This window comes from Acinonyx jubatus, chromosome B3 (genome assembly GCF_027475565.1).
Source record: "Acinonyx jubatus isolate Ajub_Pintada_27869175 chromosome B3, VMU_Ajub_asm_v1.0, whole genome shotgun sequence".
Taxonomy (NCBI): domain Eukaryota; kingdom Metazoa; phylum Chordata; class Mammalia; order Carnivora; family Felidae; genus Acinonyx; species Acinonyx jubatus.
Window position 1 is genome coordinate 119,322,738 of NC_069386.1, and position 25,861 is coordinate 119,348,598.

General features: G+C 48.8%; 1 protein-coding gene across 12 annotated transcripts in view; it reads left to right on the forward strand.

The window, feature by feature from the left end:
- LRRC74A (leucine rich repeat containing 74A) overlaps positions 1–23,156 on the forward strand; it is a 34,132-nt gene extending 10,976 nt beyond the window's left edge. For 7 of the 12 annotated variants that reach the window (XM_027066247.2, XM_053224765.1, XM_053224766.1 and 4 more), the window contains 9 exons: positions 2,654–2,703; positions 3,080–3,161; positions 7,777–7,862; positions 8,301–8,495; positions 11,622–11,717; positions 14,999–15,145; positions 17,449–17,556; positions 17,702–17,784; positions 21,544–23,156. In XM_027066247.2, the coding sequence (XP_026922048.1) occupies positions 2,654–2,703; positions 3,080–3,161; positions 7,777–7,862; positions 8,301–8,495; positions 11,622–11,717; positions 14,999–15,145; positions 17,449–17,556; positions 17,702–17,784; positions 21,544–21,670 (974 nt within the window). In that variant the 3' untranslated portion in view covers positions 21,671–23,156. Of the gene's footprint in view, positions 1–2,653; positions 2,704–3,079; positions 3,162–7,776; positions 7,863–8,300; positions 8,496–11,621; positions 11,718–14,998; positions 15,146–17,448; positions 17,557–17,701; positions 17,785–17,880; positions 21,379–21,543 lie in introns of those variants that run through there. The other 5 variants (XM_053224759.1, XM_053224764.1, XM_053224763.1 and 2 more) reach the window with 5 other exon arrangements.
- The last annotated feature ends 2,705 nt before the right edge of the window (positions 23,157–25,861 follow it).

Sequence of the window (25,861 nt, forward strand, 5' to 3'; positions counted from 1 at the left end):
AAAAATAGAGTTTGTGTAATTTTTAATATAAATGTTATGACATATCAGGTTCTCTTCTCCAATTTCCTCTTTTTCACTCTAAATATATCTTCTATTTCTATGACATAGCAAATAGATTTATCTCATTCTCTGGAACAGCTGGATAGTATTCCATGGGATGGATATAGCATAGTTTATCTAACCTCTCTCCATTTGTGTGTGTATGGAAGGGGCACATTTCCAGTTTTTCAATCTTTCAAATAATTTTTAAAGAACTTTCTTGCACATGCAACTTTTGGACATATGTTCTAGTATTTCTAGATAGACACCCAAGAGCAAAATTACGGAATATAAAAAGATACACCTATTTTTCTGAAGTTGAAAAAGAATTTCCAAATCTCCCCTCACGAAGACCGTGCCAGGGGCGCCTAGCTGCCTTAGTCAGTAGAGTGTGTGACTCTTGTTCTCAGGGTTGTGAGTTTGAGCCCCACGTTGGGTGTAGAGATAACTTTTAAAAATGGCCTAGGGGTGCCTGGGTGGCTCAGTCAGTTACGCATCTGACTCTTGATTTCGGCTCAGGTCATGATCTCGTATTTCGTGGGATGGAGCCCTGCATGAGGCTCTGTGCTGGTAGCAAGGAGCCTGCTTGGGAGACTCTCTCCCTTTCTCTCTCTCTCTCTGCCCCTCCCCCACTCACCCTTTTTCTCAAAATAAATAAACATTTGAAAAAAAAAAAAAGAAGATGGTACCAGGTTACAGTTCTACAATGAACTGTTTTCTGTTTCCCTGTACTACGTCCATTTTGGCTATCAGCAAGTTATCTGTGAATCAGAATGATTAAATGTGTGGATGTTGAGGTCAGCGCTTGGGTCCAAATTTCAAGCACTGGGTTTACCTCTGTTTCTTCAAGTCTTTTTTTTAATCTTCCTCAATAAAGTCCTATGCTTTTATTCCATTAGAAATTTTGCACATTTCATATCAGGTCCAGGTGTTTTATCATTTTATTCCTGTGTGAACAGAATGTTTTTTCTATCATATATTCTAAGTGGTTATTACTGATATGCCTGGCAGCTATTAATTTCTGTACATTGATCCTATGTCCAGTGACTTTATTGAATTATCTTATTCGTTCTAACATTCTGTCAGTTAATTTTCTTGGATTATTTAGGCAGACGATCATGTCTGTAAATTATGGGAGTTTTGTCTCTTCTTTCCAATAGCTGCAGCTCCTAATGATTTTTCTAGTCGCATTGGCTAACACCTCTAATATAGCATTAAATAATACAGAAAGCTCTGTAAAAATACAAATTACCCAGCCCTATCCCAGACTGCTGAATCAGAATCTTGAAAGGGAGGGGTTTGGGAATCTGTATTTTATCAGACTTCCCAAATGACTCTGTTACTGCCAGCTCCGTACTATTTGTAACCACTGATATAAACACAACAATTTGAATAGCTAATAACCTAATTTTACACATTGACTAGCTTATCGTCTCGTTTTATTGCACTGGTACAAATGCAACCAAGAAGCATTTGTGTCTAGGTGGACTCATTCATTCATTCAGGAAACATTTACTGGGCACCTATCATGTGCCAGGCACTATTTAGGTGCTAGAGATACAAAGATTATTAAGGGTTTAAAGAAGAAATTTGGGGATAAGTCTCTATATCATTTATTTCCCAGAAATCGCATATATTTTCCAGAAATCTTTTAAACTATTCAGCAGGGCTGGGGTGAGAGTAAGATGAGGAAGGCACACACCTTGATCACAGAACTCAAGGGGCTCAAAAAAGTCAGTAACTAAGTAAATGATATCCTGTTGCAATATTTGTCAAAGTCAAAAATAATGCGAAAAATGCCTGTGGTGAACAAAATATCCACACTTTAAATATAAAATAGGATCCAACAGGGACAGGTTACTGGTGAGGTGAGTGAGGCCTAACCATTCAAGTACAGGGTCAGATCCTGCCTTTATTTAAAATTTAAAAATTTTGAGGGGCGCCTGGGTGGCTCAGTCAGTTAAGCATCTGACTCTTGATTTCACCTCAGGTCATGATCTCACGGTTAGTGGCTTTGAGCCCCCACGTTGGCGGGCTCTGGGCTGGTAGCTCAGAGCCTGTGTGAGATTCTTTCTCTCCCTTTCTCTCTGCCCCTCCCCTGGTCACACACACACTCTCTCTCAAGATAAATAAGTGAACATTAAAAAAAATACAATTTTGTTCATCATAGATGTCTTGCATTAGTTTTGACTTTTACAAATATTAAGATGTTACTCCCTGTGATTACGGAGCTTAGATTTTGCACACAGAGGGAGTGCCTCACTTGTGCCTCTCTGGTCATGGCCCTGCCGTTGGATTCGTATTTTTAATAATGTTACAGAATTTAGGCGCTAAGCTAGGGGTCGACGCTGCCAGTGGGGGCACAGGGCATGCTGTACTGACTTCTGGAACTCCCTGAGCTATCATGGCAGAGAAAGGAAGGAATGTTAAAGGGGATGGCAAATAGTTGCCCTCTTTTCTCTTGTTTTCTTCTGTGTCCATATATTTGCCTTAAGCACTTGCCACCTTTCCTGTGGCTGATGGTTGCAAAGGGGAGAGACTGGCAGGGCTAGAATGCAGGAGGGTGAGGGAGCCCTAGTCTGGACAGCATTGCAAACACCCACCTTCACTACAGGAAATAACTTCAAGGACGAATCCGCAGAGCTGTTCTGCCAAGCCTTCTCGGTAAGTAACAAGGGGGCAGGAGCAACCCAGCCCTGTGGGGGATGGCCCTGGGAGATGTGGGGGATCTGGAGGGTGGCTCTTGGTATAGAGAAGTGAGGTCACTTGAATGTTTAGGGAGCTGGTGAGTGGCTGAACTCTGCCGATCCTGACCAAAGCGCAGCAGAGGGAGGGCTGTTTGGATGGGACTACACCCTCCTAGCAGTCACAGACAGTTAAACAAAAAAATGCACAGGAAGTCATCTTCAGTCTAAAAACTCTAGTCCACCCGATTTTTGGTGTGTGGGAGCCCTCCATCACACCGCCCTGAGATAAGAGAGGTATTTGTGGTCACATAAAGGACAAAAATCACCTTTCTCTGCACCGTTTCTCTCTCCAGGCCAATTACCGAATTAAGACACTGGATCTCAGCCACAACGAGTTCTCTGATAAGGGAGGAGAACACTTGGGGCAGATGCTGGGTGAGTCCCCCACGGGGGCAAGGGGCCAGCCTAGGAGAGGGCACTCGGCAGACAGTCACCTGTCAGAGCTGCATCTCCTGGTTTTTATTGTTATTGAACGTTCTGGTTATAAAAAGTGATGTAAACCACACCCCAAATACATTTAAAGTGGAGCGAGCACCTAGATGCGGGAAGTAAAACTTTAAAATGATTAGAAAAACAGGGGTGCCTGGGTGGCTCAGTTGTGGCTCAGGTTATGATCTCACAGTTGATGAGTGTGAGCCCCGCGTCAGGCTCACTGCTGTCGGCATGTCAGTGCAGAGCTCACATCAGATCCTCTGTCCCCCTCTCGTTCTGCCCCTTTGCCACTCATGCTCTCTCTCAAATAACTAAACAAATAAAACATTTTTTAAAAACTATAAAATGACTAGAAAAACATAACTTGCTGACCTCAAGGAAGCACAGGATTATTAAATATGCACGGTAGGCATAAACCGTAACAAAAATGATTCATTTACTTGACAATAAGTTTAAAACTTATTTATGATAAAAGATTGGGCCATATTAAAAGATAAGCGACAGAAAATAGATACTTGCAGTATTTGTATAATATAAAAAATTTGTCTTTAGAATATTGATAAAAGATCCTACAGATCCATGACAATGATAAATACTCCCAATAAAACAATGGTCAAGGCCTATGGACAGTGAAAACAGAAAGCCAAATTCCTAAGCTCTTTAGTAATTAGAGGAATGCAAAACAAACAAAAAGATTCCCCTTGTCATCTACCGAAGCTGCAGAAATTTCAAGTGAGAGAACATCCAGTGAAGTAAACACAAGGGAGAAATAAGAACTCTCTGAAGCTGCTAGGTAAAGGCACTTTGGAGATTAGTTTGACAGTATTTAGTGAAATTAAAAATGTATTCTTTGATATAGCAATTCACCTGTGCATGTCTCGGAGAAGCTCTCACACGTATGCAGAGAGAGATGTCCGAGGAGGTTCACTGCAGATTTGTTATAAAATTTTAAAAAAGAAAGAAAGAAAAAAAGAAAGAGAAAGAAAGAAAGAAAGAGAGAGAGAGAGAGAGAGAGAGAGAGAGAGAAAGAAAGAAAGAAAGAAAGAAAGAAAGAAAGAAAGAAAGAAAGAAAAGAAAGAACCTAAGTGTTCATTCCTGGGGAAATTAGTGGGGGGGGGTCATTATGAGCAAAGGAGATGCTACTTTAGGTGGAGGAGTGAGAAAAAGCCCTACAGGGAAGGTGGCTTTTTGCTGAAACCTGAATATCAAAGAAGAGTCAGCCATGCTAAGTTCCAGAAGCACAGCATTCCAGGCGGAAAGAACAGGCTGGGGGGGGAGGCGGGGGGTTGCGGAACCCTGTGGCTGCAGCAGAGCAGAGGAAGGGAATGGAAGGAGGAGATCACCAAGGTGGCCTGCAGCCGCTAAGGTCGGGTTTTGTGGGCCATGAGGTGCATGAAATCTGGATTTTATTCTCCATGTGCTGAGAAGCCATTGAAGGACGTTAATGCAGGGGAGTGACATGGCTTGATTTGCAGTTCCTCTAAGGAACTGTTTTGTGAAGTTTTACGCAGTTTTATGAAGAACACAACTGAAGACAACCAGACTCTTAAATACAGAGAACAAACTGGTGGCTGCCAGGAGCAGCAGGGGGGCGGTGGGGGAGGGCGAGGAAGGGGGGGCATGGGTGAAATAGGCAAAGCAGATTAAGAGGTACAGACTTCCAGTTCATGGAGATGAAAAGTGTACCATAGAGAATATTGTCAACAGTACTGTAATAGCATTGTTTGGTGACAGATGGTGATATACTTACCGTGGTAAATGCTAAGTAATGTATAGAATTGTTGAATCAATATATTGTACACCTGAAACTAACATAACATTGTATGTTAATGACACTTAAAAGAAAATGGAAGAAGGGAAGCCAGTTAGGAGGCTAATGCCGTAGTCCAGGCAAGACAGGACAATAGCTGGAGCTGAGGGAGGAGGTAGTGATAGAGAGGAGTGAATGGATCCAGACGTACTTTGGAAGTAAAGCCAAACCCACTTGCTGATGTGCAGAACGAAGGAAAGGGAGAAAGATAGATGCCCGGTTATTTTGTTTCAGGAACTGGTTGGAGGGAAAACTCAGGGAGTAACAGGTATGGAGGGACATGAGTCAGGAGCCAAAATTCCCATTTTGGCCATGTGATGTTTGTGTTGCCTGTTTGACATCTACATGGAGACACCTGATTTGTTATATGGGTTTAGAGCTTGGTGAGCAGGTCAGGACTGGAGATACACATCTGGGAGTTATAGGCATTCCAATGCATTTAAAACCACAGGGCGAGATGAGATCCTGGCAAGGAGTGTGGATAGAGTTGAGAAGGCAGCCGTCCCATCGCTGCCTGGGTCACTCTGACACTTTTAGGTGTACCAGAGGCGGGGAGGAGGAACCTGAGCAGGAGTGGTCAGTCAAGGAGGGGGAAGGTGAAGTACCCAGGAGCCAAGTAAGGGATTCTTTCAAGAAGGGGGAAATCTTCGGCTGGGTCAAGTGTTGCTTAATGGTTAAATAAGATGAGGTCAGAAAAGCGACCACAGGACTCGTCAACATGGAGATAATTGGTGACCTTGACAAGTGCCATGAATGTGGAGACCCGCCCCCAGGGGGTGGAGTTGAAAATGGGACGCAAAAAAGTGAAAGGCAACGTGGGCACCTGCAGAAGCCCCACTGAGACAAGGCTGCGCCAGAAAGATGGGTGATTTGAGGGCAGGAAGGTTCCCAAGGATGGAAGATGCTGATAGGAAGGGAAGGAAGATACGCGTCTGGGGAAGGAAGAGGAGATGGAGGCAGGAGCAGAATCCTTGAAAAGGCTGGCAGCCAAGGAGACTGGAACTGACAGGCAGGGTGCGGTGCTAATAGAGCGAGGAGAAGGAGCGAGCATGCGGGGGTGGGGGGTCTGTCCTGTCGGGAGGGGGGAGCTCTCCCATCTCTCTGCTGCCGCCCCCTCAGTGATGTGTGAACAGCACCTTCCTGGAGAGAGGGTTCAGGCCGGCAGGTTTGAGGGAAGGAGCAAGTCTGCAAGCATTATGGGGCAATTTGAGTCCATCTGAAAACTGATTCTTAAATATTCTAAAACTAAATTTTAGGGGTGCCCGGCTGGCTCGGTTGGAACCTGCAGTTCTTGATCTCGGGGTTGTAAATTCAATCCCCATGTTGTGTCTAGAGATTACTTAAAAATAAAATCTTAAAAAAAAAAAAAACCTAAATTTTAAAACAACTTTTTTTCTAATGTTTATTTGTTTTGAAGGAGAGAGAGAGCGCGCACGTTTGAGCATGCCCCGGGCAAGCTGGGGAGGAGCAGACAGGGTCTGAAGCAGGCTCCCCACTGGCAGCACAGAGCCTGATGGGCTCCAGTTCACAAACGGCAAGATCATGACCTGAGCTGAAGTCGGTTCCTGAGTTCAAGCCCCGCATTGGGCTCTGTGCTGACAGTCCAGAGCCTGGAGCTTGCTTCGGATTCTGTGTCTCCCTCTCTCTCTTCTCCTCCCCCCCCACACACTCTCTCTCTCTCTCTCAAAAACAAAAAAAAAAACATTAAAAAGGGAGAGAGAGAATGAGGGAGAGGATGAAGGCGGGAGAAAGTTTGTTCTCAAAATAAGATATGGTGTTCACTTTATGCAAAGTAGCTCCTGGTTGTTGACACAAGAGACCCACAACCAGCACACAGGGCACTGACCATGGAGAAGAAAATAGAGTAAGACATCGTCCTGGGCCTGAGGGTTGAAGGCCGTGCCTCCCACCCAGTAAAACGTCAGGAGTGCTTCAGCGTCTTTCCAGCAGTGTCCTCAGCATATCCGCCCTCCCCAATGAAAATAACGATGATGATGTGTTTCCACATGATGTTTTCCCCAACCCTCCGCAGCACATAAGGAAAAATATTTTAAGTTAAAAAGTTCTATGCAAGTTAAAACGTCTGTGCAAGTCAGCTTCTAGACAAGCCTGATGCTGCAGCACTTACAAGTGATAGTGTCCTGAAAGCTTTCTGGAGCCACCTCTGTTCCTGAAGTTCTCCAGGAAAACACATCACGTGGGGTCATATGCCCTGCCCACCACAGCCTCCCTCCCTAAATACAACCCCTGTTCTCCATGCTCTCTCTTCCTAGTTTAATGGTTGCACAACATTCTACCAAATGGATGTTTATTCTGTACTTTACCCTTCCCCTGTGAGTCATGAATGTTACTTTTATAAGTGATGCCATGATAAACACCTGATAAATCACTCTTCTCATATCCTGCACTGTCTCCTTAGGAAGAGCCTCAGGGTGATATTGCTGTGTGAGGGGGCACACATAGTCTGATAGCAAAATATCTGTGACCGCCTCACATTTGCCAAATTGTGGCAATTTGCTTGCCCCCTGCGATACGGGAGTATGATTATTTGACTACATTACTGCCAACACTGGGAATCATCTTACAATTTGGGGTTTAAATGAATAATGGAAAAATTATTGCCCCAGCGTTTTACTTTGAGTGAGTATTGAGTAGTCCTTATTCCCCAATGTCATGGCTATCTGTCAACTCTGAGAGTGGGTTCTCTGGGATTTGGGGCATGCTGAGATGATTCCCTCCCTCCTCTAGCCCTCAATATAGGACTCCAGTCACTGGATCTGAGCTGGAATCAGTTCCACACACAGGGAGCTGTGGCCTTGTGCAATGGTCTCCGGGTAAGTCTCTCTCTGGCAGTGGTGTGTTGAAACCAGTGAGGATGGTCAGGGTTTCGCATCCCACCATCTTGAACCTCTTCCTCATGACCCCCCTGATGAGTACACACTGAGCTCTCATCAAGTCCTTTCACGTTGGTAGCATCCCTCCCCAATTCCTGGATGTGCCTTCTTCTTTAGGATAAATCCTACTTCAGCAGGTTCACCTTGCTGGGGTCTTGGTGTCATCTTTGGGGATGCTTCAAGAGGGCAGTTTAATTAAGGGGTAAAGAATGACCAGACTCTGACTCCCCCCACTGGGAGGGATCTGACTGAGCTCTCCCTCCTGGGGACCACTGAGCACCCAGTCTGGATGGCAGCAGGGGAGAGAAACCAGGGCCTCTTGGCTGGGTGAGTCACATGCAACCTTGATGCTGGTGCTGTTCTTTTTCCTCCCCGGAGGCTAATGTAACCCTGCAGAAACTGGATCTCTCTATGAACGGCTTTGGGAACGAGGGGGCTACGGCCCTGGGAGAGGTCCTCAGGCTCAACAACTCCCTGGTCCACATAGACGTCAGCAGCAATGACATCAGCAACGAAGGAGTCCTCAAAATCAGCAAAGGACTGGAGTTCAATGAGAGCCTCAAAGTTCTGAAGGTAAAGTCTTTACTTAAGCTGGGGATGGGCCACTTTGTGTGTGTGTCCGTGTGCATGTGTGCAGGCCCATGCTTCTGTGTGCGTCCGTGCTTCCATGGCACCCACGTGTCCACGCTTGTGTGCCTGCATCCGTGTATATATCTGTGCGTGCACACCCATGCATCTGTGTGTGTGCATCCACGTGTTTATGTGTGTTCATCTGTGTGTGTGCATCCATGTGTGTGTCTGTGCATCCTTGTGCCCATGTGTGTGTATCAGTGCGTGTCCCTGTGTCCTTGTGCGTCCACGCATCCGTGTGTGTGTATGTGTGTATCTGTGGGGGGAGGGTGGGGAGAGCAGGGTGATGGAGTTGCATATTGCTGGAGAGAATCATTGGGAAAATTCACCTTACGTTTCACATGTGCGTAGGTTCTTGACTGTCTCTCTCCTGTAAACCTAATGTCACCCTCTGCTGTCACCAGGTGCATGATGTCAACTCCTAACCGGTCTTCCTTCCTCCCCTCTGGGTCTCCTCCAGACGCTGCTTCACCCTGAAGCCAGAGTGTGTGTTTTGAGCATAAGTCTGACTTCCACCCCCCCCCCCATCTAGTCCCCTCCAGCTTAGACTCCCCACTCCATGGCCTCCTGTGGTGCAAATCCAGTTCTCTCACCCCGGTGTGCTTCTCCAGCCTCAGTTTACCCCATGCTCTCCCTTGTTGTCCAGCCACTGCCTCGGGGGTTTCTTTCAAGATTCTTCCTTATACTCTCATTTCAGTGACTGGTTGACTGGTCACCTCCACTGGTGTGAGAGCTTCCTGAGAGCGAACACTCTGTTTGGTCCTGCCCATTACTATTCCCCCGGGCCTAGCTTAGTGCTGGGCCTATAGGAGATGCCTGATGAATGTCAGCTAAGTGAATGAGTGGATCCACCTTTCATTTTAAGTTGATTGGCTTATAGACGCTAATGTATAACATGGCAGCTCCTGGGTTGTTGGAAAACAGAAGAAAGATGAGGACTTCCACTACCGGTTCCCCTTTCTGGGGCTCCTGCTGTGAGCCAGGGGCAGACAGGTGGTTTGCTGCTGGCTCACAGCCCGACCCTCCGACGTGTGCTCCACTAGCTCCCCTGTCAGATGAGAAAGCTGAGGCTCTGTGACTTGCTCGGGTGATGTAGCTCGAGAGGCAAGGAAGTCAGCCTTGCCAGGCTTCCCCGCTGCAGTTCAAATTCCTCAAGATGTGGGGGCGATTCGGGAGGACCACAGGTGTGGGGGTGCTGGTGGAGAAGGACGGGAGTTAGAAATCAGCGATAGGGCGCCTGGGTAGCTCAGTCGGTTAAGCATCTGACTTCGGCTCATGGTGGTTTACAAGTTTGAGCCCCGCGTCAGGCTCTGTGCTGACAGCTCGGAGCCTGGAGCCTGCTTCAGATTCTCTCTCTCTCTCTCTCTCTCTCTCTCTCTCTGCCTTTCCCCCACTTATGCTCGCTCGCTCTCTCTCTCAAAAATAAATAAAAACATTTAAAAATTAAAAAAAAAAAAGAAAGAAAGAAATCAGCAACAATGAGCTGCCATCCGAGAGGACAAGCACCTTAGAGCTGCGAAAAGGAAGTCAGATTGCCAGCACTGGAGGGAGCATGGTGACTGTCTAGTGACAGCGAGAGCTGGGAACGAGGCCTGACCAGAGCAGGAGGAGGAGTAACTCAGAGAAGAGAGACTGATGCAGCCTGCCAGTGGCTCAGCCTCCGTGGAACCGTGAAGCCAAGGAAAGTGCAGAGAACCTGCATCTTCCAAGATTGAAAGGTTGCCTCAACAAAATGGCAATAGGGATTTTCTCTAATTGGTGGCGGTACTGGTGACTTTAACATTTTTTTCTACCTCTTTTTGGGTTTTTTCTATAATGACCATGCATCATTGTTTAAATGCTTAAACACATTGTCCCGTGTTTAAATATACTTAAAATTTGTAAATGTTTTAAAATGAAAGAAAAAAATTTTACTGATTTATTTTTATTTTTTAAATAGGCTCCATGCCCAATGTGGGGCTCGAACTCATAACCCCAAGATCAAGAGTCACACGCTCTACTGACTGAGCCAGGCTTGCACCCCAAGAAAAAAGTTTTAAACACATCAAGTGCCACCCTCCTTTCCCTACTCTTGGAAAAATAATGATGTTCCCAGGGAAGGGAGTCAAGCAAAGGATTCTAGAAGCTAAGTTTTGGCTGCCTCATCAAGAAGCCACCCGGTGGAAAGCCTTCAACAGTATTAACTAACATTCGTTTGTTGCTTACTATGTACCAAGCACTCTCTTGAATACTTTGCTTGAATTGATTTATTGGATCCTCAGAGTAGCCCTAAGTGATAGGTGCCCAGTGGCCAGGGAAATAACCCAAGGCCAGAAAGCTAGTAAGCAGAGCCACTGGGGTCTATGTTCCTTGCTGTGAACCACCACACCAAGCTTCATTGGCTCCCAGCCCCATTGGAATAATGCCTTGAGTGCTTAGCTAAGTCCACATGGTCCCTGTGATCTGGCCCAGCCCTGTTCTGTGGCCTCGTTCTTTCTGCTCCTGCTTGTGAAATGTTTGCTATTGCCCAAACACCTCTGCACCTTTGCACTTGCCTCCCCTTTGCCTTCTTTGGTGCGTCTCATTCCCTCCTCTGGTCCTAGCCCTGCTTCTTCAGACCAGAATAATCCCTATTAGTCCCGCAAGGCTTAGCTCCAGTGTCCCCTCCACTGTACCAGATGCCCCTTTCCTTGCTTCTGCAGTACCAGTGTGTACTTCTCTGTCACTGCCCTCCCCACATGTCTGATGCTATGTGCTTGTTTGCCTGTGTCCCCCTCTAGAGTGTAAGCTACGTGAGGGCAGAGACCTTGTCACATCTGCCTGTGCATCCCTTAGCACTCAACCCAGCAACCGGCACATGGCAGGCCTCCAATAAATGTTTGCTGGATGGATGGATGGATGGATGGATGAGCAGTGAGAGGGGTAGGTGGATGGATGACTGGACAAACAGACAGGGAGACAGATGCCTACAGAGGAGTCTGGGTGGAAGATAGGGATTACAATTCGATGGGAAGAAATGGAAGCCACACTCTGAGCCAGGCTCTCCTATAGCCAGCTCATCCTCCTTCTGTCTCGCCCCTCCTCCCACAGCTTTTCCTGAACCCTGTGAGTATGGATGGGGCTACGTTACTTATCCTGTCCATCAAGAGGAACCCCAAATCCAAGATGGAGGAGATTGACATTTCTGTAAGTGATTAGATCGTGGTTGCTTGCACCAGGGAGCATGACAGTTACCATGGCCACACTATGTTGGCAGGTGCCAACAGCTCTGTCCCCTCATGGGCCCTCACACAAATACTCCATGAAAAGGTCACTCCTTCTGGAGTACGACTTGGCCTTCTCTTGGGGTCCTTTTAATAGGAGTAGCCATTCGGTCGATAACATTGTGGTGTGAAATCATTTACCAGATCCTGATGGGTCTAAGAGCAGAAACACCAGAATCAAAGGTGAGAGGCCCGCAGAACAGAATTTGTTCACTGCCACCTTTGCTGATGGACAGCCCTGGGCCCCAGAATGGTTCCAGAATCATAGAACTTTTAACTTTTTTGGTATTGATTGATTGATTGATTGATTGATTGATTTAGAGAGCCTGCATGAGCACGTGCAAGTGGGGGAGGGGCAGAGAGAGAGGGAGGGAGAGAATCCCAGGCAGGCTTTGCACTGACAGCACAGAGCCCAATGCGGGACTCAAACTCATGAACCGTAAGATTGTGACTTGAGCCGGAGTTGGATGCTTAACTGACTGAGCCACCTAGATGCCCCCAGAATCACAGAACTTTTAGAATCTGAGTCCTAAAACATGTAATAACTTGTATTCTTATTTCGTGACTTGGCTGACTGAGTAGAATTTGAGGGTAAGGCCCCCTGGTGGAGGAGGAAGCCCTGAGGAGGTGACTTCACTGGACGAGGTATTCTTGCCTGAATCCTCAGAGAGGTGGTAGCTGGTAAAAACAATATCCTAGACCCGCCCGCCACTTTATACGGTTTCCCCCCAAAGGGATTTTATAGGCTTCGGCTCATTTGATCCTTCTCTGGGAGGCAGGTAGAGTGCACCCATGTCCTAGAGCTGTTCAAACCACACAAATGTATTGTCGCACCGTCCTGAAAACCAAAGCCCAAGATCAAGGTCATGGTAGAACTGGTTCCTTCAGAGGACCACGAGGAAGAATGCGTGCTGTGCTCCTGCCAGCTCCTGGTGGTTTGGTGGCAATCTGTGGTGTTCCTAGGCTTGGTGGGAGCATCGTCTTGATTTCTGTCTTTAGCTTCAAATGGCACTCTCCCCGCGTGCACGTCTGTCTCTGTATTCAAATGCCCCTTTTTATAAGGACACAGTCATATTGGATTAGGGCCCACCTTAATGACCTCATCTTAACTTGATCATCTGAAAAGACCCTATTTCCTAATAAGGTCATATTCACAGGTTCCCAAGGGTTAGAACTTCAACATCTTTTTTTTTTTTTAATCTTTATTTATTTTTGAGAGAGAGAGAGAGACAGAGCATGAGCAGGGGAGGGACAGAGAGAGAGGGAGACCCAGAATCTGAAGCAGGCTCCAGGCTCTGAGCTGTCAGCCCAGAGCCCGATGCAGGGCTCAAACTCCCAGACCACAAGATCATGACCTGAGCCGAAGTCAGACGCTTAACCGACTGAGCCACCCAGGCGCCCCAGGACTTCAGCATCTTTTTGATGCGAACACAATTCAACCCATAACGAGAACTTTCCCTCATTTTCCCATTTTACATACAAGGAAACTGAAACAGAGAGGTTGGATCACTTGCCCAGGAATACACAGCAAGTGAAAAGCACAACAAAGAGTAAAGCCGAGGCTTCTGCCTCCTACTCTGGTTCAGTGTTAAAGTCTTGTTGTGTTATTTTAAAGCCACACAAATATGACGTTTTGCCAAGATTTAAAAAATTTTTTTTTCAACGTTTATTTATTTTTGGGACAGAGAGAGACAGAGCATGAACGGGGGAGGGGCAGAGAGAGAGGGAGACACAGAATCGGAAACAGGCTCCAGGCTCTGAGCCATCAGCCCAGAGCCTGACGCGGGGCTCGAACTCACGGACCACGAGATCGTGACCTGGACCACGAGATCGTGACCTGGCTGATGTCGGACGCTTAACCGACTGCGCCACCCAGGCACCCCCTGCCAAGATTTTAATGCCTTACAATTATATCAGTGATGATATTTTGAATATTTAAACCCAAACACCTTGGAACTTAAATAATAAGTAAAATTTGGACTTAGGTTTGCCACAGATTATAAAACATTAGAAAAACATACCTGCTTTTCTTTTCAGTCTGTCCCCTGGTTCAGTCTGTTTCTCCTTAGGGGGCTTCTCTCTACGCTCATCCTACAGCTCTGACCTTGTACCCCTGAGGCTGCCTTAGCTCCCACCCCACCCTGCCTCTGGGTCTCAGTTATGTGTCCAGATTTTGTTGGCATTTGCTCTCCCTCCTTCCCCCCACCCCCAGGGCAGGTTGGAAGGCGTGGAGTCAGGCACTCTCTTGGTGTCTGAGGGAACGTTAGAAATGGTGCTGTTTCGGCCCCAGATGGCACAGAAACCCACAAGCTGGGATCACACTGGCATTTTGTCACAGGTTCCCAAGGGTTAGGACTTGAACATCTACCTACCAGGACAGACAGGTCTGAATTAGCCTTTTCCTTCTCTTTTATCATCTCTCCTGATGTAACTCTAAACAGTGTTGGAATTCCTTCACTGCTTCTAGAACATCCTCTAGAATATCTACAAATCAGGATGGGGGAAGCTGTCAGCCCTTTAGCATGAGTTTCATTATTTGAAGTGGCAGAAGATGGTCAGAACCACATCTGAGGAGTGAAGCAGGCTGACTGAACCAGTGAAGGCCCAGTTTGGTCAAACACTGCTTCATAGACCATGTCTTCTCCTGTGGCCTACAACCCAGCTCTGAGGGCACTTCCAAAAGGGGAGTTCCCAATGGGTTTTGAGCCAGGACAGGGTGGTTGGAATGAGGGATCCTCGTCCAGGGCACCTGCTCCCAAGACCAACACTGGTGTAGAAACAGACATTTTAGAACATTTGCCTCAGGACCAGTCTCCTAACCCCATAGCTGTGTCTCATCTGTCACATGCAGACACCGATGCTCGCCATCTAAGAGCAGAGCCGAGCTGACCGTGTGTGACACAGGCTGCTGGCACTCGACTAGGACATCTGATCACACTCATGTGCAAACTTTACAAGTCAAATCGCAAGCCCTAGGAAAGATGAACTCTCCCAGTCTAGAAGCAGCACTGCAGAACAAGCTGGAAAAGACCAAACAAAAACAAACAAACAAAAAACAAAAAACGAAAAAAAAAAAACCTCTCTGCCTTTGGCTTGGATGGGGCGGCTGGTCTGCAGGGGGGTGGGGGATGGGCGTGGGGGTGGAGATGTTACAACAGCGGGCGATGCCTTCCTCACGATGGGTCCCCTCTCTCCCCTTCTCAGAATGTGCTGGTGTCTGAGCAGTTCGTAAAAATATTGGATGGGGTCTGTGCCATCCACCCCCAGCTGGACGTGACGTACAAGGCAGTGCAAGGCTTCTCTGCCAAGAAAGAGCTGCTCTTGCGGACAAACCCCATGAAACTGATCCAGGTGAGCCCTTGCTTTCCTCTCAGAGACCCCAAGGACCAGCGTCTCCCCTCCCCCGAAGTGTCTGCACAGTCCTTTCTGACAAGGAATGTCTTAGACATGGAATACTCCTTGTGGATGTTGGGTCCCCTCAGCAGGAAGAGGGGATCTGGGATCTGGGTGAAGAGGGAGAGGCTTGGAACAGGATGGTTTCCACCAGCCAGGCTCCTCCACCTGTTAATGTGCGGCTGAAGGCAAGTCGCTGTGCTCTCTGTGCCCCAGTCTCTTCACCTGGAAAATGGGCATAACGATAGGACTCACCCCGGGAGGGCTGCTGTGAAGATTCAATTCTATAACACGCAAGAAGTGCTTAGAGCAATGCCTGGTCAATAATAAGCGCCCAACAAATGCCAGCTCTTTCCAATAGCCAGTAAGGATGCCAAGACACCCCTGTGGTGAAGACAGCTGTTTGGTGGCTCCAGCTAAAGTGGGACCCTCAGATCCTTTATATCTAGTGGTGACCTGCCCCTGGCTCTAGTCTTAGATCACAGGAGGCAGGTAAAACCATGGAAATGAAAACCCAGACAATTTTAGAGTTGCCAGGGAGCTCCTCTGGTCTGACCACCTCACAGAGTAGCGCCCAGCCCAGGCTGGTGTTCCCATGCCTGGCTCTCACTGGAGGCAGAGTTGATGGGGAAGCTGGATACAGACCGCTTGCTACCTGGGGTGATACCCATGCAGATGTAGATTCTAGAAGACGTGTGCCGCTGGGGCTACCTCCTGCCCCTTTGTTGGTCTGCTCTGTGCCTCAGTTTTCCAGGACTAAACAGAAGAGCTCTGCATGGCAATTATTGTTGTGTGGAAAGTTCTAGAAGGCAAGGGGGGTATCGAGTACCTTCACAAGTCAGATGACATCAGATGGAACCGAGGGGACACCTGTTTTGCAAGGGGAGGAGGATGATGCAGGGAATAGGAATGGAGATCTCGGATGGAAAGCGGGGGCCCCACCCCTGCTTAAAACAGCATAGAAATCTCTAGGGATCTCATAGGAATCTCAGATTAGAAACTAAGCCAGATATGCGATGTAAAACACAGTCCTTCCCCTCTGGGGAGAGGGGACAGGCAACAATCTGGTTGCAAAGATGGGACAGATGCAGTAACTTCTCATAGAAAGCATCATACGATAAATAATAAATGAGTGACCAAGGCAACAAATACCATCTGAATCCAGATTAGAGGCCACTGTGGGATTAGGCAAACAGAAAGGGACACATCCTGGGGAAGGGTCTTGAAGAGCAAGAAAGAATTCAGGTCAGTGACAGTGACAGGGAGGGAGTTCTGGGGAGAGGGTTCCCACTAGCAGAGGAGCAGAGCAGGGTGCACACAGTGTGCTTGGGAGATGGGAACAGAACCATGTGGCTCCAGCAGGAGAACCGTGTGGTACCAGGCTCCTGCAAAGCCTGGAAGTCAAGGCTACCCAGAGAGGCTGGGGCTAGATGTGGCAGTCCTCAGATTCTAGGCTCAGGGCTGGGGTTGGATTCCACAGGGAGCGGGAGCCAGCTACAGTTGCTGAGCGGTGGGTAAGGTGAATCCGGTAGGACCAAAGAGTAACCTTTCAGGCAATGGGGAGGGAAATAAACTGAAGGGGGTAAATATGAGAGTGGGAATGCTAATGAAGGCACTATGGTAGTATTCTCCATGTGCTAACTAGTATTCTAGAATGGTGCCTTGCCTGAGGATAGCAGTGGAAGTGGAGGGACAGATGTAGGAGATCCCCTAATGGAGAAGCTCCAGGATTTGGTAAATGGCTGGGCACATGGTGCATGTGGGCAAGTATGCGTGTGTGTGTGTGTGTGTGTGTGTGTGTGTGCGTGCTGGGAGAAGGGAGGCCTGTGATGATAGGAGCGAGCCAATGATAACTCCAAAACGTCAAGCCCAAGGGACTAAAATAAAGGTGGTGACGCTGCCACCACAGGGAGGTCTTCTGTAGCCCCACCCTCTCCACCTACCCATCCCCCCCTGGTTCCCGGAAATCCAGCCCCACAAGATTTCCCCCCGTTTCTCTGCACTAGCTCTCACTCAGCTCCAGGCCTGTGCACGTGCAGGTTCCTCTGCCTGGAACACCCTTCTTCCTGTCCTCAGTGTCGTACTCATTCCTACTCTTTCTCTAGGTCTCTATCAAGTTCACCTCCTTGGGCCTGCCAGGTCTGGGAGCCTGGGCCACCTTTTGGCGGAAGGTGGCAGTGGAGGGTGGGGATGGGGTGGGGTGTTGTTAATAGATGTTACAAAGTCAAGTATTTGCTTCTGGTGTCTCCGGTTTCTCTCAGAGCTATGCAGACCAGCACCAAATCACGGTCATAGACTTCTTCAAGAGCTTGAACCCTAATGGAAGAATGATGATGTCTGTGGGTGACTTCTGGAAAGCTATGATACAGGTGTGCTGAACCCTAGTGGCAACAGCCAGTGTGGGGTGGGTGTGTGTGTGTGTGTGTGTGTGTGTGTGTGTGTGTGTGTGTTTAGGCCTGGGAAGGGGTAGGCAGAGAGCTCCATTGACTTTGCATGTTCCATCCACTTCTTCAGCAGGACAAGGTCCCTATGAACCCGTACCAAGTCAGGGAGCTGATAAAGAAGCTGGCTGAGAAGACAGGCATGGTGAACTTCAGGTCAGTCTAGGCCCAGCACCCATCTTATCCTGCTTCTGCCCCAGGCAGGCCCCCAGTTCTCTATAAGGCGTCCCGGTAGTGTCTACATTTGATCAGGTGCAGCCTCCCCTGAAGCAGCTGGCCGCGCCCTCCCTGGCTTCCGAGACTGGCCCCACTGTCTGCCCTCCTCCTCAACTCCAATTCACCCTCCCAGCAGAGCTGCAGCCTCAACCGTGTGCTGTTGGCTGTGGGACCAGATTCTGGGGACACAGTGTCAAAGCCAAGTAGGAGGGGACGTAACAGAGCACGTGGGTAGGCCCTGGCGTGGTGAGAGGTCTGTGGCAGGTGCCTGGGTAGCTCAAAGAGGAGGATTACTCAGGCAAGAAGCAAGGGCGGAAGCGTGAGCCTCACGTGGCTGGGAAACTGCAGCCACTCAGCTCTGCTGTGGCCTAGGGGATGATGCCGTTGTGACTTGGGCTCAATTCCTTAAAGAGACAGGAAAGGGCCTGTGTAACAGCAAGAACTGTAAGAACACCTGTAAGCCCCTACCTTGGGCCAAGTACTCTGTGGGGCCCCAAACCTGCCCAGGTGCCTGACGCTGTCGTCGCCCATATGTGGCCCAGGTGCCCGGTTCTGTCATCACCCGTACGCAGTGAAGGATGAAGGCTCCCAACTGACCCAGCAACCTCTTGTCTTAGACACCAGTCCTTAGGGAGCTCTATCAGAGGGACCCCCCTCTGGTCCTGCCCCCCAAGCCTCCCCACCCTGTACCTCTGTTCTGTGCCCTCTTCAATACTTGCCACGGGGAGAAGCCAGGGCAAAGATAGGAAAGGCAGCCGGACCTATCTGCACACCTTGCTTCTAGGGAGGGGGCAGCTCTTCACAGGGCTCTTAGTCTCCAAGTCTTTAGAATGGGGTGTAACCACAGCACCCAAGCGGCTTTGTAAGGATAGAGTAGGGACAATGTGCCTAAGAGGCTGGCACATGTCACCCAGCAAGAGGGCTCGTTCTGAAGATGTCTCAGGCTTGCACGTCCCCCACACCACGTCTCTGTCCTGAAACTCCCCACCTGCCCCCCCTAAAGTGGTGCTTGGTGTCCTTGGGAAGCTGGTGGGAAGTGCCCAGGCAGAGGCCAAGAGACCAGGTTCCAGGTCCAGCAAACCCTTCAGCTTTGCAGATGAGGTCAAATGGCCATCAAGAGGCAATACTGGGGTCTGGGTCCCCGTGTCTTGGGAACTGAGGGGGCGGTCTCTCGTGGGCACCTCAAATTGTCCCTCAGCTCTAGTCTAATTGAAGAGCAGAGCGGTCATTTTTATTGTTGCATGAATTTTTTATTTTCATTTTTGTTACGAATAATATCTACTTGTAAAAATTCTAAATCCACAGAAGTACAGCAAGAAGAAAGTGAAGGTTCTTTTTTTATCTCTTCTCCACGGTACATGCTGCCTCCCATGAACAATCCCAGCGCACATTTCCGTGCCTTTCCCATATTTGCCATCGAGTGTGCATGTGTGCGTGCACACGTGAGTGTGTGTGGTGTCGTGGTTTAAAACGTGGGCTCTGAGGCCAGACTGCCTGAGTTCCAAGCCCAGCTCCACTCCTGTGCAAGTTACCCAATCTCCGAAAGCTTCAATTTCCCCATCTGTACCGTGGAGCTAATAATAGTACCCATGGCATCGGAGCTTTTGAGGAGTAAATGGATTAATGCCTGTAAAGCATTTAGAACATTACCTGGCATGTGCTAGGCTCCGAGTACACATATGTTTTATTATACATTATTGTACCCTCACACTGACAAACACACGGTTTCTTGTTTATCCTAAATAGAATCATGCTATCACGTTCCTCTGAATTTGCTCTGCCTTCCAGTATGTCTTGGCAATCTTTCCGTGTTTGTGCATTTAGATCCATCTCAGTCTTTTTTAACTGCCGCGTGCTATTTCATAGCACAGAAGTCTCCTTATTTATCTCATTGTTAGGGACATTTAAATTATTTCCATTGTTTTGCTACTACAAATAATACTATAACCAGCATCCTTTTGTAGATGGTGTTTGCCCACACGTGTTTCTCTAACAAGGTGGAGCGGATCCAGGGCAATCGCTGGGCCAAAGGGTGTGCACATTCTAAATTTCAGTCGACTGCTAAACCCTTCCTTGCCAATGGCAAAAACCGATTCTTCTGCCCCCTCCCCGGGCCGACACCAAAACTTACCCATGTTCAACCCTCCTCCTGCGATGGGTTTACAAATGATCCTGCTTGGATTTGAGTCTGCCTAAACACTCCCTTCAATCAGGCGGCATTGGCACTCAGCATTATCCCCTTACCTTTCAAACCAGTTTCCTAAAAACAGAGAAGCGGTAGCAACAAGTCTGGTCTGAAAAGAAGTCGCCGCGACGGAGAGGTCCTGGCAAGTCGATTGGTGGCATTCAGGAGGCGAAGATCTGTTCTGAAACCTCCGTAGACAAACACCAAGTTCAGACTGTGAGCAAGCCAATAAAGTCTGCCTGGGTCCCCAAGTCTCTGGGCTGCAGGTGGCGTGCCCCTCGCCCCCCCCCCCCCCCCCCCCAGCAACTGGAGCAGCGCCCTTTGGTTTTGGCGACCAGCAGGGGGCGCATCCTTGGTGGCCTTAGTAGGAGCCGGAAGACAAATTGGGAATGCAATGGCGTTGCTAGGCAGCAAGAAAAGAGCAGTTGGGGGGGGGGGGGTGTTGGAGATCAGTGCACAAAGGCAGTCATCCTAGTAAATGTAAACTGTATCCAGGAGAGAGATTTTGGAGACGCGGGAGGCAGTGGAGAGGGAGCAGATGCTCAGGAACAAGGACATGGGGGGGGGGAGTGCTTTAGAAGCAAATGCTGAGGGGTCATGTGTAGAGAGCCCAGGATGGGAGACAGAGAGACCTGGCATGTAGTCATAGCCCGGTGCCACCTCGCCACCTGAGTGTGGAGCCTTACGCTTCCATCGGAAAAAAGTAGGACAGCCGAAATTAAGGCTTCCCAATCTGTTCTGGGAATCTACTGTTCTACATTTCTTTTTAAAATTCCTTGGAAGCTAAGGAGACACGAATTGCTGAGCACAAGAGCAGGGATAGTCAAGAACAGCATGCGCTGAGCAGGTGCGGGGATGGGTAACTGGCGGGTTCTGATTAGCCCCGCCAGTCGTCTCTGTGGATGCACAAGGGCAGGGACTGAATCACGCATCTCTGTACCACCGCACAGTGCCTGACACATAGGAGATGCTCAATAAAGACCTATGGGGTGAACAAACACATTCACCTGGCAATTTTGGGGGGCAAGTGGTGGAAAAGTGGGAAAGTTTGGGGGTGACCAGGAACCGACCCTTTAGAGCCCTGATGTGTGACGCATGCTGAAACGGCATCTCGGAATCCAGTCACTGCCTTTGGCTTTCCCTTTGCTTCACCAGGGCTGGAGCGGAGGCTGAGGTCTCTCTGCCCATGTGGCAGAATCATTATTTGAAATAATTTATACCCCCTTCCCGCAGTGCATTTTCCCCTTTCCCTTCCTTATACAAGGTCTTAGCCCGAAGTTGAATTTACATTAATTGGGTGACAGAGGGGCTCAGAGTCAAAATTAGGATAATAAAAGAAAATAAAGAAATGCACTAAGGGGTTCGTGGGCTGAAACTCACATCTCTCATACTTGTCAGGGTATGTAGATTTCTTTGACTCCACAAATAAATCGAATCCCCTTGAAATCAGGAGCCGTGTCATTTAGGTTTATTATAATCTATAAATTTCCCCCACCAAGTCTCTTGTCCAGCAGGTGCTGGTGTCTGGGTGGAACCCTGAGGATTATGAAGCCAGGGGGTATCAAAAATTGTGGACTATGTTATGGATCAATAAAAACAGCAAAGTTTTCTCCAGATGCTTTTAATGCATCTCTTGCATAAAAATGAAAGGCAGCAATTTTCTGATCAAATGTTATGTTTTGTTTGGGTAGCTTTGGGGAAATTATGGAGATATAGGGAAGCTAAAATCCACACCCTCGCCACCAATCCTCCAGGCCAACCCTCAACATTACCAATCCCAAGAAAGTGAAGGACGACAGAGTCAAAACCTGCCTGCAACAGTCTGGGAACCTTCCCAAAGTTGGAGTAATTCCGACTAGTGGCCACTAGGTGTCAGGTCAGCTTCAAATTCCTGGTGAACACACTGCTTCCAGATCCTCACAGAACGCTTTGCAGCCTTTGTACTTTCTGTGATCTCCCAAACTTCTGCCCACCACCCCCCAAAAGCCCGACACATGAAACTGAGCCCGGGAGTGTCCAGCAGCCTGACACTTGGACAAACCTCTCCAACGCTCAATGTCCTCGTTGTGAATTGCGGTTTCTAACAGCGAACTTTGCACCCGTGCTGTGAGGCAGAAAATCAGGGGTGGGCGGGTAAAAGCTCCGTAAATATTCAGTCCCCTCCCCCAGTCAGTCCACCCTGGAGCCCGGCAAGACCACAAGAGGAGACAGTGTTTCATTTGGATAGGACTGCACGAGGAACTCATCCTCTATCAGCTTGCCCAGTCTGGAGGCTGGTGGGCGGGAGCTGCAAGCCCAAGGTGGAGGTAGGGGAATCTTGCAAAGTAGGAGAGGCCAGCGGGTCAAAATGACCCAGAGGCATTGGACTGCGTGCTCAGCACTGAAGGAGGTCAGGCTGCAAGCGAGGGAATCAGCACCTGGCTGTGCCCCTCCTAACCTGCCCTAACTCGGTGAGCGTCATGTGGTAGCTTTTTGTTCCTCACAGAAACCCGGTGCAAGAAGACTTTATTATCCTATTTTACAGTCGGGGAAACGGAAGCATGGAGAAGTTAAGCATCTCACTCAAGCTTTCTTGCTAGTAAGTGGGGAGGCGGAGATTCAGGCCCTAACAATATAGCTCTGGCTCCCTGGGGTCTTAACCACTGTGCTTCCCTGCCCCCCTGCGGCTTCTGTGCAGCAGCTCCACATCCAGACCGGGGAGTTTAAATGCACTTACTCTGTCTACACTGTGTCTACAACAGAGTGAGGAACAACTAGATTGATAAGCAAGCAGGAGCTGCAGGCCAGGAGGGAGGCAAAGGTGGAAGATACTGTTCTAGTGTGGCTGATTGCTGAAGGTCAGGTTGACAGGCCGTCCCCGCTCCCAGTATTGATCAGAAATTGTGCCAGGGGAGGTAGGATGGGAGGACAGAAGGAAGCACATGGAAAGCTCTGTTCACTCGCGTCATAAAGCAGTTAAGCATACGGGTTCTGGCACCGGACATTTTGAGGTTTGAATTGTGCCTGGCTTTCCCACTTAGCAGCTCTGTGACTTTGAGCCAGTCACTCAACCTTTCTGAATCTCAGTTTCCTCACCCGTCAATAGAAATGATAATGGTCTCCCCTCCGCCACAATTTAATGAGATTGTGCCGGTGAAACCCAAGGCCTAGCATATAATAAGTGCTTCCTATAAGGATGACCTCATCACAGTGGCTTTCCTTTCCGAGAGGTGGGGGGAGGGGAGGCCTAGGTCCTGCAGGGCACAAGAGGGGCCACACCAAGCAGCCATCTTTGAAATATCTAAGTACTGGGCCTTTGAAACATCATGGGAAGCATTCTCATCTCAGGGTTTGGTTTAAGGCTTGCATCAAATCAAAAGAATTCGTCCAGAATCTTAGGAATTAGAGGGAGGAGGGCCGACCAGGGACTAGCAGCGCCATGTGGACAACGCAGGGGACATGGTCAAGAGCTGGCATTTCTCTTGGCTGCTGAGGTCCGAACCCCTCTTCCTGGGCTGGGAATGCCTCACCTCCGGGGAGGGGTGGCTGTGACTTGCAGCCGGGACCTAGGATCACACCTCCACCAGACGCTCAGAACGAGAATCCAGAGCTAGCATCCCCAAAAACCAAAGGCCACAGTGAATTCTCTCTAACAGCTGCAACACGGCAGCTGGATGCGCGGCCTCAGAGCGGTGGCGAGACTGGTGCAGGAAACACAGGCAAATGAAAACTTAAATTCCCTTACGACCCACAGCCCATCAACAAGTCCTTGACATAGGCAGAGTAGAGTGACATTCACCAGGAACTCTGCTGCCTCAATGCGATACTTTGCTAAAGGCAAAAGGCAATCTTAGCCTACTTCCCAGAATCCTCTAAGTCTACTTTAACATATAAAAATTCCTTTAGAAACTTCCTTTATCTCTCCCCCCTCCCCCGCCAGATACATGTTAACCGTCATCCTCCAAGCATATGGCCCACTGACAGACATCTGAAGGGCCTCACTCATGACTGTTTACTAAACAGTAATAACTGACCTTTTCCTAACAGCAGCTAGCCCCCTCAAAGTCCTGGAAACCTTGCTTCCAAAATACCTTGGAGAATTACTCTATCCCTAACCTCCTCCCAACCTGAAGGAATATATTCAGTCACCCGTCACAACCCCAGCACAGTTCTTTCTGCTCATGGGTCCTGTCCCCGTGCTTTAATAAAACCACCTTTTTGCACCAAAGACGTCTCAAGAATTATTTCCTGGCCGTCAGCTCCAAACCCCGACATTTCCACATCAGTACTGGTGGGATAGGCCAGGATACAGAACCCGCGGCTCGGCGGGGTGAGCTGCAGGGTTGCTGTGTGGCCACAGTGGCAGCTGCAGTGTCCTCGAGGGACCAGGCTGCTTTGCCAAGCGGGGGCTCTGGATTGGTTTTGTTTTGATTTGTTTTAAGCAAAAGAAAACAATGATTGGCAAGGCAAGCCTGCGACCTAAATCCTGGCTGTGGACCAGTGGCCTTGAACTACAGGAAGGGAACAGTTCTCCTTCAGGAAGCAGACATCCTGGAGGGGGAGGGGGACCAGGAGGCTGGGAGGCCCACCTTGAGGCCCAGTGGTGCCTTTAAGGAGGGTCCATGGTGTGACCCTGGGAAGACTGCTTTTGCTGTCTGGCCACCACCTTAGGGAGTCTGTGGATCAGCTGGAGGAGGGCTGACCAGCTGGCTGCCATGGTGGCCAGGATGAGTAAGACAAAATTCCTGTGTGTGTGTGTGTGTGTGTCTGTGTGTGTGTGTGTGTACACGTGTCGTAGTATAAATCAACATACCACGTTTTTCTCCCAGACTGCTACCAAGCCTTAAAAACCCTTGGGGGCCACCTGCATGGCTCAGTCCGTTAAGCGTCTGGCTCTTTTTTTTTTTTTGTCATGTTTATTTATTTTTGAGAGAGAGACAGAGACAGAACGCGAGCAGAGGAGGGGCAGAGAGAGAGGGAGACACAGAATCCGAAGCAGGCTCCAGGCTCTGAGCTGTCAGCACAGAGCTTGACACGGGGCTTGAACTCACAAATTGCGAAATCATGACCTGGGTCAAAGTTGGACACTTAACTGACTGAGCCAACCGGGCGCCAAGCGTCAGGCTCTTGATTTCAGCTCAGATCATGATCTCAGGATTGTGGATAGAGCCCTCATGGGGCTGAGTGCTGATAGCGTGGAGTCTGCTTGGGATGCTCTCTCTGTCTCTCAAAATAAATAAACATTTATCAAAAAGAAAAGAGTCTCATTTTAAAAAGTAACTAAAAAAATAATAAAAACCCTTGGAACTTCCTGAGTGGCCAGACTGTCTTTGTTATGCTAATGAGGGCTGAGTGGGCCCTTAGATCGCTCAGGGATGCTGGTAGCTGGGAAAGACCAACCTGGGAGTAGAGGTGGTTAGAGATTGAGTTCTAGTGCGCAGCCAGTGTGCAATCCTGCCTCCCTAGAGTTAACTCCAGTGGAAAGTCTGGACAGCGCCGCTCAGGGGAGTTTCCCGGGAGGTGAACACCTGGATGTCCTGGGGTGGGAGGGCATGGAAGCTCTCTGCACCCCCTTTCAGGGCTTGCCCTGCGCACACCTCCATTTGCCTGACCCTGAGCCAGATCCTTTCTAATAAAACTGTAATCATGAGTATAGCACTTTCCGCGAGTTCTGTGGGTTGTTCCAGTGAGTTATCAAACCCGAGGAGGTCCTGGGAACCCCCCCTCACCCCGTTGTAGCTGGCAGATCAGAAGTGCAGATATCCCAGGGGACCCCATTGCAGCTGGCATCTGAAGTAGTCTGTAGGGGACTGAGCCCTTCACCTGTGGACTCCAAAGCTCACTCTAGAGATG